General features: G+C 52.7%; 1 protein-coding gene across 7 annotated transcripts in view; it reads left to right on the top strand.

The window, feature by feature from the left end:
* The first annotated feature begins 7 nt into the window (after positions 1-7).
* Positions 8-10,538, top strand: part of LOC101575884 (tubulin monoglycylase TTLL3) — a 24,544-nt gene continuing 14,013 nt past the window's right edge. For 4 of the 7 annotated variants that reach the window (XM_023705427.1, XM_023705434.1, XM_023705428.1 and 1 more), the window contains exons 1-9: positions 68-151; positions 234-322; positions 2,610-2,778; positions 3,031-3,128; positions 4,302-4,430; positions 5,189-5,303; positions 6,097-6,195; positions 7,635-7,830; positions 9,878-10,026. In XM_023705427.1, the coding sequence (XP_023561195.1) occupies positions 275-322; positions 2,610-2,778; positions 3,031-3,128; positions 4,302-4,430; positions 5,189-5,303; positions 6,097-6,195; positions 7,635-7,830; positions 9,878-10,026 (1,003 nt within the window). In that variant the 5' untranslated portion in view covers positions 68-151; positions 234-274. Of the gene's footprint in view, positions 152-233; positions 323-2,609; positions 2,779-3,030; positions 3,129-4,301; positions 4,431-5,188; positions 5,304-6,096; positions 6,196-7,634; positions 7,831-9,877; positions 10,027-10,538 lie in introns of all 7 variants that reach the window. The other 3 variants (XM_023705439.1, XM_023705442.1, XM_023705446.1) reach the window with 2 other exon arrangements.

The raw sequence follows: 10,538 nt of genomic DNA, 5'->3' as shown, positions 1-10,538 counted from the left end.
TGGCCCGGCCAGGGCCGTGCCGGCCTCTTGCGCCAACTCCGCAGCCCGGCTTCTGCGCGCTGCCCGGGCCGCGTCCCCAAGACGCCGGGGGCACGCGCACACGCCCTGGGCGCCGAGCCCCAGCCCACGGATGACCCCGCGCGAGGCGACGGTGAGGCTGCCGAGAGGTTTGGGCGGCTGGAGGCAGCGCACAGAAGGCCCATAACCTTACTGCCCTCCTGCGTCTCCCGCAGCGCCCCTCGTCCTCTGGCCGGGATTCTCCAGAGCAGCTCACATGGGCCGTCTCCGCAACGCCAAAATCCACGTGGAGAAAGCTGTCAAGGTCCGCGGGGAGAAGGGGGAGGAGGAAAGATGGGGGTAGGGTGGAGTGGGGGCTGGGGGGATTTATTTATTGTCTTTTTCAAGACGGGGTCTCGCTATGCAGTTCAGGTTGGCCTTGAGTTCACTTTGTAGCCCAGGCTGGTCTTGAACTAGAAACAATCCTCCTGCCTCGGTCTCCACAGTGCTGGGATTATAGGCCTGGCTATATAGCCATGCCTGGCTACCCCACGTGCTATTTTGTCACATCCTTAAAAAAACAAAACAGGGCCAGTGAGATAGCTCAACGGACTAACTGCCTGCTTAGGCAAGCACAGGGACCACAGTTTGATCGCTGGCATCACTTGCAGCATGGGCCGTGGCCACTGGGCACACTGAGCAGCCACGGAGGTACCAGGCATGGTGGTGCACGCCTATAATTTCAGCACTGGGGAGGCTAAAAACAGGATCACCAGTGAGACCTTGTGTCAAATACATAAATTAAAAACAAACAAATAAAAAGCACATTGCCCTTGTCCCCACACCCATCTCTAAGTACCCATGTCTTCACTCCTCTCCAGGGTGGAACTTGCTGCTGGAGTCATCAGACCTTTTGCCTCACCCCCCCATCCCTTCCACGACTCCCACCTGAATCCATTCCATGGAGTCCCTGGTGACCTCCAGGAGCCAAATCTGGTAGCCCTTGCCGCTGCCTGCACACAGTTCAGAACACCCCAACCTCTGCTCAGGGGGTGTACAGTGTTTCAGACCCGCATCCCAAACCACACTGACTCTCCTGCTAAACCTGACTTCTCCCAGTCTCTGCTTCCCTATCTCATGGTTGCTCAACCCAGAAATCCAGTCCTGCACCTTCAGCCCCTCTAGTCCACTCAGCGAGTCCCTCCTCACTTCCTCACCTTCTGCCTCCGCTATAACCACACTTGTCTAAGCCTCTGCAGATCTGTGACAGGAGCCTTCTAGTGGCTGCCCCGTTTCCCCTTCTGTTCTCCAGATTGCAGCAAGACAAACTTTCCAAGCCACCGACCATGTTCGCCCACATTTGCCTCTATTGCTGCGTACCACTTGAAATGTAAAGACCAAGTCCAGGCTTCAGGACCTGCAGCCGTACTGCCTGCCTCCTGCAAATGGGGCTCCTCTCCTGACCCCTTCTCTGTCCCCTGCTTTCAGTTCTTTCTGTGCATGTGCTTTTCTTTTTGGCCATATACATGAGTGACTCCTTTTCATCCTTCCCTAACTGCATTTCTCAGTCGTGTCCCTGAGTCTCCAGTATTCAGCCTGGAACCACTCTGCCTAGATTTAAACCCCTGCCCTTGAGGCTGGGGTGTTGATTAGTGCTGGAGTATGTGTTCTACCTCTGCCAGAGCCTGGGTTCAATCCCCAGCATTAAAAGAAAGAGGTCATATGCTTTCACTTAACCACAGGCTTGGCCTTGCTCCTGCTGCTTAATCACTCTATATAAGACAAAGGTAACAGTATCTACTAAACATGCCTATTGTTGTTAGAAGTGAATGTAAGTGCCTAGGGGCCGGGAGATGGCTCAGTGGAATAAGTGCTTCCCTGGCAAGTGCAAGGGCCTGAGTTCAATCCCTGGTTCTGCAAAAAAAAAAAAAAAATGTAAGTGCCTACCATGGGGGCTAGGGAGATAGCTCAGTAGAATAAGTGCTTGCCTGGCAAGTGTAAGGTCCTGAGTTCAATCCCCAGTTCTGAAAAAAAAAAAAAAAAATGCCTACCATGTAGTATGATCTAAATCTATGCTATTTATTTATTTAGGTCCCAGGAGGAACCTGGCCCTAGCTCAGTTCTTTAAGTGGCTGCTTCGGCAAAGCTTTCAGCCTCAGGTTGCTGTAGTTCGATCCCCACAACACTCCAGCCAGCCAAACCACCCCTCAGGGCATTTGGAGGGAAAAAAAAAAAATCCTTATTTAGGTCCCAGGGAGCCAACTCAGGACCTTGTGCTTGCCAGGCAGGCACTGTGCCACTGAGCTATATCTCTGGCTGGAGTCTCCCTGTGTAGTTTAGGCTAACACTGAACCTGCTGTGTAGCCAGCTGCCTGGAACTTGCAGCGATCCTCCCACCTCAGCCTCTGGAGTAATTAATTCACCTATTAATATTATTTTACCATCAGCATGGTACTGTTCACCTTCCTCTCTGTATGTATGAGCCATCTCACCTGGTAGACTATAAAACTGCCCTACAGGGAGAGACAGAGGCTGTAAGTGCTTTGCCACTGTGTCCCCTTTCTGGCCTTCAAGCAATGCTTATTAATAAAGTTCCATCTTTCACCTTATAGCAAAAGAAGATTTTTATGATCCAAGGCCGATACCCTGTGATCCGATGTCTCTTACGCCGGAGGGGCTGGGTGGAGAAGAAGATGGCCCACCAGGCAGGTGTCACCCAGCTGCCTCGCCAAAGAGACGTGGAAAATTCAGTGGTGGGCGATAGCGACACTGCCCCAGACGGTAAGCGGTTCCCTCCCTGTCCAAAAGCTTCCTCTCTGGGCTGGCAAGCATAAGATCCTGAATTTGATTGACCGTACCAAAAACAGGCAGATCACTATGAGTCTGATCTAGTAGTGAGACCCTGAACACCCTGCCTTGTCTTAAAAAAAAAAAAAAAAAAGTGGCTTCTCCTGAGTCCTCTCCCTTTGTCCCAGTGCCCCTGCGTGGAGGCTTTGGGGCAGGTTTCATTAGAGCTGGGCTCTGCATCCACAGAGGATGAAGAAGAGGATGAGACATTCCAGCCATCACAGCTGGTTGACTTCAATGGCTTTCTGGAGTTCGATGACTTGGATGGAACACATGCTTTAATGGTGAGGGCCCCTGTGGCCAGGATGAGGCAGGGTGCTGGAAGGAGCCTTTCCAAGTGGACAGAGAGGGGGCTTGTGGGTTAGCTCAGTTGTTTAAGTGCCTGCTGGGGCAAACCCAGTTAGGTGCAGGTGACCGCGGTTCAATCCCCAGCTCCCCATGCCTTACCAAATCTGCCCTTAAAGCAGCCTGATCCAGCAGGTGAGGGGGAGGGGATCCTTCCAAGTGGACAGAGAGTGCAAGTGTCAAGCTGAGTGACCTCAAACAAGTCCTTTCCCTGAGGCTCAGTTTCCCCATCTGTATAAAAATAGGTTGCTTCCCTAAAGGCTAGATAGGCCTGCAAAGTGCTGAGACGTTGTGCCCTGTGTGGCCATTCTCCCTAGAGAAGGCTCTGTGTTCCTTACACTTGGCAAGTGAAGCCAAGGGAAGGACTTGGCAGCCCTGGGAGAGGCTGATGTGATATTGTAAAGTACATGGATACTGGTGAGGACAGGCATATGAATTGACTTCAAAGTGTGGCATCGCTACTAAGTTGAACTCTATGTAAAGTTGGATTTGTTTTGTTTTTTGGGACAGGATCTCTATGTAGTTCAAGCTGGCCTTGAACTCACTATGTAGCCCAGGCTTACTTCTTCCTGCCTTAGCCTCCTGAGTGTTGGGATTACAGTTGTGTGAGGCCTCCCAGCTGACATTGCTGTTTCTGTGTCAAGAAAAGTATAGAGTGCTGGCATTTTTCTGTGATTTAGCTTTGTGAAGTTGGGCACTTCCCCTTCCTGTCCCTCACGTCCCTCACTGGTAGATGGAGGTTATGGTGGTCCCTGCCTCACGGTTGGGTGAGGCTTACAAATTGGAAAGTGCTTAGCAAGCACCAGCATGTGGCTCTTTACAGTCCCTGGGCTGCAGGAAAGACAGAGACATGGGGTCTATGAGAAGGCCTTTGTCACATGCTGCATGCCCATCTGCTTAACACTGTGTCCTACCACCAGGCAGAGACCTGGAGCAAGGGACCCTGTTCTCACAGCTCAACCAATGTTCAGGGCCTCATGGAGCTGGCTGTTTCTGCTCCCAAGTGTGGACAAGATGCAGGGCCTTTCACAAAGGTGGCTGGACCTGGGGCCACCAGGAGCTTTCTTTCCTCCATGCTCAACCCCCAATGCCCACCTCCTCCCTCCTTCCAGTCCCGCATGGTTCGGAACGAGACCCCTTACCTTATCTGGACCACACGTCGGGATGTGCTGGACTGTCGCTTCCTTGCCAAAGATCAGATGATAAACCACTATGCCCGCGCTGGCTCCTTTACCACGAAGGTTGGCTCCCAGGTGTGGGTGGGTAGCGCATACCCCAGCCCTGGACTGGCCGCCCCATGCTGCTGTCCAAGCCTGCAAGGGAATTCTTGGGAGAGCAAGGGCTTCATGCCTCAGTGAGGCAGGGAATCATGGGCAGGCTTGGGTTCAGCTCCAAGCCTTGCAGGATATCTGGTCCCTGTAGACGGAGTGACAGAAATGGGCTTCAGGGTTCACATGAGACCTGGAGCAGGAGCAGACCCACAGGCCATGACCATGAGCAGGAAGGCCCTTTCCTCCTGAGCAGAACACGTCTCCCTAAAGGCTCCAATCCAGCTTACCTGCATTTCTCAGCAAGTGGCTTCACCTCTCCCAGCCTTGGTTTTCTAATCTTTATTTAGGTTTTTTGAGATGGGGTCTCACCTTTCTATAGTTCAGGTTGGCCTTGAACTCACTGTGCAGCCCAGAATGACCATAGTACATCTCCTGCCTCAGTTCCTGAGTGCTGGCATTCTAGGTGTGCACCACCAGGCCTGGCGTGGTGCGGCCTGCCTTGCAGGGCTGTGGTGAGGGTGAAGGTATGTGTCATGTTATTGGTATGGGCTGGGAGGGGTCCCTGAGGAGGCAGTTCTTCACAGAGGTCAGAGGACAGACCAGAGGGCTTGGGGCTCCTTGGCAAAAGCAGTCACCGGAGCAGGTGTGCAGGTGGATCTGAGCAGGTTAGGCCCCGAGCCTGTGTGGAGAAGCCTCTGCCCTTCCTGCCTCAGCAGCTGACTCCACAGGTGGGGCTGTGTCTCAACCTCCGGAATCTGCCGTGGTTTGATGAGGCTGATGCTGAGTCTTTCTTCCCACGCTGCTATCGCCTGGGTGCTGAGGATGATAAAAAGGCCTTCATAGGTAAGGTGGGCCCAGGCCATGACTGAACCCTCAGTTGAGAGAACAGGGCCTCATGCTGTAGCTCACTGGAGAGCAAAGGCCTCTCCTAATACCTCATCTGCCTCCACAGACCTTCCCCCATCCCTGCCCTTTGTTTCTTTATTATTCCTTCCACTGTGAGCCTGCTGGCCTGGCCAGCCTGGACCTCCAGAAAAGCTCAGCTAGCTTAGCTCATATTTTAAAGCAGGCTCTAGAAGTCATGTCATGCTTGGAACCCAGCATAGATTCCAGGCCTACAATAAATTCTATTAGCTGGATCCAGTTCTGAGAAAAGGTGGTTGTCTCTGGGTTCCTAAGACAGAGTAGGTTCTAAACCCAAAGTGTTCTAAATTTGGTTCAGAATTTGGAACTCAATTAGGTGCTGTATTTCTGAAATCGTTGGGATCAAGATCAGATTCTGCGGGGCCAGGGAGCTAGCTCAGTAGAAAGAATAATTGCTTGCCTGACAAGCACAAGGTCCTGAGTTCAATCTCCGGTACTGAAAAAAAAAAAAAAAAAATCAGATTCTCAGACTAGAATGAGCATCAGAGTAGATGATGAGCAGCAGATTTAGACCAGATTATAAAGAGAATATTTGCCAAGCCTAGTCACATTCTAGGTCTGATTCTATAATTAGAACAGGAGCCACATTTAGAGATAAAAAAAGGAAAGTCAGGTTCTGGATCCAAAATGGGGCAAGTCATGATCAGGTTCCAGAACCCAGACAGGCCTTGAGCCTAGGGGCTGAGCAGGGTATCCCCTGCCCCGGGAGCAGAGGACTTCTGGCTGACAGCTGCCCGCAACGTTCTCAAGCTGGTGGTGAAGTCAGAGTGGAGGCCGTACTCTGCCCAGGAGGAAGGGAAAGAGGCCACAGGTAAGTGGTGTGGAAGTCCCACTCGGTTGCCCGCCATGCCTGCCCACCTATTGCCTGCCACGCCCGCCCACCTATCACCACATATCCACATAGTATCTGTACTTATGCAGCTTCCCAGAACCCTATGCACCTGTCTACCCCATCTCTTCATCATCTTGTTCTCTCAGCTGCTTGCCTGTTCACCCACATGCCCTCTCTTCACGCACTCCTTCCTTCGCTCCCTTTTCATCCTTCTGGCTGTCTTTGCACAGGCCTGCCAGCCCCCTACCTGCTCTTCCGTCCTCCTGTCTCCTGCCTGCCTGTGCTCCTCCCACACACCTGCTTGCCTTCCTTCCGCTTGTTGCCCTATCAGCACTCCGCTCCCTGGGTCTGCTATGGGGGGGATCTTGGATGGACGACACAGAAGACATGCTCCACCCCTGCCTGCAGGACTCCTCTGAGGACCAGGTGGAGGTGGAACCATGTTACAGGGTACCAAGGACACAGGCAATCTGGAGTAGAAGGGACACAGGAGACCCCTTACTGCATGCCGGCCCAGCCCGTTGCTCATCCCATCCCTCTCTTGGCTAACTGCTGTCCCCAAGACCCTAGTGCTGTAATCCAGGGCTTATCAACCAGGAATTCATGGAGGGGAAGGAGTAGCAGAAAGGAGAGGTGTCTCTGCCTCTTCCAAAGGAGACTCTGCATTGCTGTTTCCTGGCATGGTGTGTTGGGTGCAGCTCTGGGGGACTGAGACTTACGCAGCTGTGTCAGGCTTGGTGTCCTGCATACCTGGATTACCTAGGCCAGTAGTAGTGAATCTATGTGAGACAAGTGTTACTTCTTTTTCTCCTAAGACAAAATATGTTAATGTAGAGGGGTTTTCTGTTTTGTTTTGTTTTTGCTTTTTTTTTTTTTTTTGCGGAACCGGGGATTGAACTCAGGCCCTTGTGCTTGCCAGGGAAGCACTTATTCCACTGAGCCATCTCCCCGGCCCTTGTTTTTGCTTTTTAAACTAAAATCTCAGTATTCAGGTTTCAGTATTGCAGTGTTGCAATACGTAAGTGGGTGTTGGGTTCCGGTCGGGGCACTGGCCTCTAAATGGCTCATTGTTCCTGGCCCAGTCCGAAACATCTAGGGATGACAGACAGGGCCTCTGGCGTGTCTGAAGTGGCTTCAGGTGTGTAGAGACCTTGGAGACTTCAGGGTGGAGCCTTCAGGGGCTGAGTACCTGGGACTCTGGACAAAGAGTGGCGCGCTCGGGTTGCAGGAGATTTAGGGCAAAGCCTCAGGTGAACAGTGAGGCCCAGGGCAGCTGGGAATCCAGGCCCAGCTGGACATTAAGTGTCCTTAGGAGAGGCCGAGGGTAAATGATAGGCCCCTAGCTAGTAGGGACTGTGGCATGTGACACACTGCTTGTCTCAGGGGGGACAATGGCAGGCCCCTTCTTGTGTCTGCAGGAGATAAGCAGCCTAAGAAACAGGAGAAGAAGCCAGTAGCGGTGTCACCAGAGTTTGTGGATGAAGCCCTGTGTGCGTGTGAGGAGCACCTTGGCAGCCTGGCCCATGCGGACATTGACAAGGACACAGAGGCCCCGCTGTACCTGAGCCCTGAGGGCTGGGCGCTCTTCCTCCAGCGCTATTACCAGGTGGTCCAGTGAGTACTGCGAGCTGGGGCACAGGCAGGCCCAGGGGCACGCCTCCTCCGCACACGCTTTCATCCTGCCAAGCTCCTGCTCCTGAGCCCTAGAGGGCTCCCACCGCCTCCAAACCCCAGACTACTTCTTTCTGAGCACAATGGCACCCTGAGACTGGGGCTTGAGGTATCAGGCAGACTTGGAGTTGGGTCCAGGCTCTGGACCTTGAGAATGTCAGTTATTTTCTGAACTTGCTTTTTCTCTAATGCAAATCAGATTTAAAAATCTGTCTGCCTGGAAGGTGGGAGAAGTGAAGGCTTTATATGTGTGTGTTCAGCATGGCCCACGGAGTCTCTCACAGAACAGTAATGTAAGCTGCTAGATTTTCTCTTGAGGCCCCTTCCAGATGTGTGATTCGAGATGCTAATTGCTTAAGAAGAAGGGCTGTAGTCCTCAGTCAGGTTTGGAAGACATGGGTTAAACAGTTGATTAAACAGGTTTCAGGAGTATAGGCCTCTTGAGAACCTGTTGACAGTGTGAACCCCAGAAGGGTAGAAGCGCCTGAGGCTGAGAGGTCCTGGGTAACTGAGGCCCTTGTGTGCACACTTGGAGAAGGCTCTGGACCAGGAGCAGGAGGAGCCCTGAGCCCAGGCCTGCAGGAGGCACAGGTGGTGGCAGGAGAGGACTCCACAAGGACTTCCTTCATGCTATGGACTCTGAATGGAGACCAGTGTCTTTAGCAAATAATTCATCTGTCTTTTCTGAATGTCAGAAGACAACTAGGTCACCCTGTGCTTTTCCTGGAACTAGGGATTGAATGCAGGGCCTTCACCCCAGGATATCCAGGCCTTTTTTATATTTTATTTTGATAAGAGGTCTCCCTATGTCAGTCACCCTGGTGGGACTAGAACTTGTGATCCTCCTGCTTCAGCCTCTCATAGTACTGGAATTACAGGTGTGAGCCACCACTCCAGGCTCCAAGTAACCTTTTGTAAACTCAGTTATCAGGCTGAGTTAGAACATAAGGCATAAAGCTTGTTGAGTCCTTTCCTGCTCCTAGCGTGAAGGCAAGTTCTTGAGCGCTATCAGAAGCTCCTAAAAGTCAGAGCATGTAAGATATTACCTCCTGTGAGAGAAAAGCTCAGTCCTGAGTGACAGTACAGGTAACTAACATTCATTCATTCAATTCATATTTGCCTCTGCATTTTTCAGCTTTTAATTTTACTAGTTTATTTAGTTTTTTTGTGGTGCTATCAGACAGGCAAAAATGATGCCTCTTCTCAGGCTGAGGGTATAGCTCAGTGGAAGGGGGCACGCTTAGCACTCTGGAGGCCCTAGCTTTGATGCCTAGAAACACACACGCACGCAAGCAAGCAAGTGCACACACACATACACACAGGAGTTCTAGTGGAAGGAGAAAGGCAGTAGCCAAATAAGCATCTAGATCAGATCGAGGTGAATGATGGACAGAGAAAAGTAGCCAGGGGAGGTGTGACACAGTGCGCTGTGAAACTAGATTGAGCAGGAACCATCTATCAGCCAGTGGGAGGTCCACATCCAGAGGGGAATGAAACCCAAAATCACTTCGTCTTCTGGTGAGCTGATCAGGCATTCGAATCCTGACACCCTGATAGCTCAGGGTGTCACCTTGGCCAAGTCCCTTAGCATTCCAGCTTCTGCATGCATCTTTCTAGAATGGATGAGTAATGCTTCCCTGGAGGGACTGTTGAAAGGACTTCGGATGATGTGTGGAAAGCCCCTGACACAAGTGCCTTGCACACGTGGTGCCCCATCATAAGAGTTGCTGCCGTGCCGCTCTGCCCCAGGCGGTTTGACTAGGAAGATGGTGGTAGAGGTGGAAGGTCAGGGTGGAGAGCTGTGGCGAAATGGGGGATTCCTCCGGCCTTTCCCAGTCTGGTGGGGCAGGCCCAGGTGAGGCTGGGTGGCTTGGGGTGGGGTGGGGTGGGAGAGCCCTGTCTGATCCAGGAGAGCACAGCTAGTCTGTGGGACCATGGCAGGGTGGGGGGTCTGGCCTCTGCCCGCCCAAGTCCCGCCGTCTCCCCACAGTGAGGGGGCAGAGCTCAAGCACCTTGACACTCAGGTCCAGCGCTGCGAGGACATGCTGCAGCAGCTGCGGGCCGTGGTGCCCCAGATGGACATGGAAGGGGATCGCAACATCTGGATTGTGAAGCCGGGAGCCAAGTCCCGTGGACGAGGTGGGGGTCAGGCCCTGCTTCCCGCACCTGCCCCCCATGACCTGTGTCCCCCGTTAGAGGCCAGGGAGGTTGGTAGCACAGATGCCCAAACTGTCTGAATTGAAATCCCAACTCTGTCACTACTACCCTACATGCCCTGGAGCCTGTCCCCTGTCTGAGCCTCCTTTTCTTGGTCTGTGACGTGAGGATGCCGACAGTAGCGCTCTGGAGGTGAGGGCTAAGTGCATTGCAGTGTGTGGCTCAGTCCTCACCCCGCCGGCAGGCAGTCAGATGTGAGTCAGTACCAGCTCTTCTGCCGGTGGAGCCTTGGGTCCCCTCTAGATGGGTTTGTGACACAGGGCTCTTTAAACATTGCTGCATGGGCTGGTGAGATGGCTAAGTGGTCTAAAGCACCTACTTAGAACAAGCTAAGCTAAGCAAAACACAGGGACCACAGTTCAATCCCCCAGCACCACATGCCAGCCAGCCCCGCCCCCTGGTGGGCTGAGCTGGCCACACAAACACAAAATAAA

This window comes from Octodon degus, unplaced genomic scaffold (genome assembly GCF_000260255.1).
Source record: "Octodon degus isolate 3935 unplaced genomic scaffold, OctDeg1.0 scaffold00008, whole genome shotgun sequence".
Classification (NCBI taxonomy): Eukaryota; Metazoa; Chordata; class Mammalia; order Rodentia; family Octodontidae; genus Octodon; species Octodon degus.
This window is presented reverse-complemented; position numbering and strand designations above follow the sequence as displayed.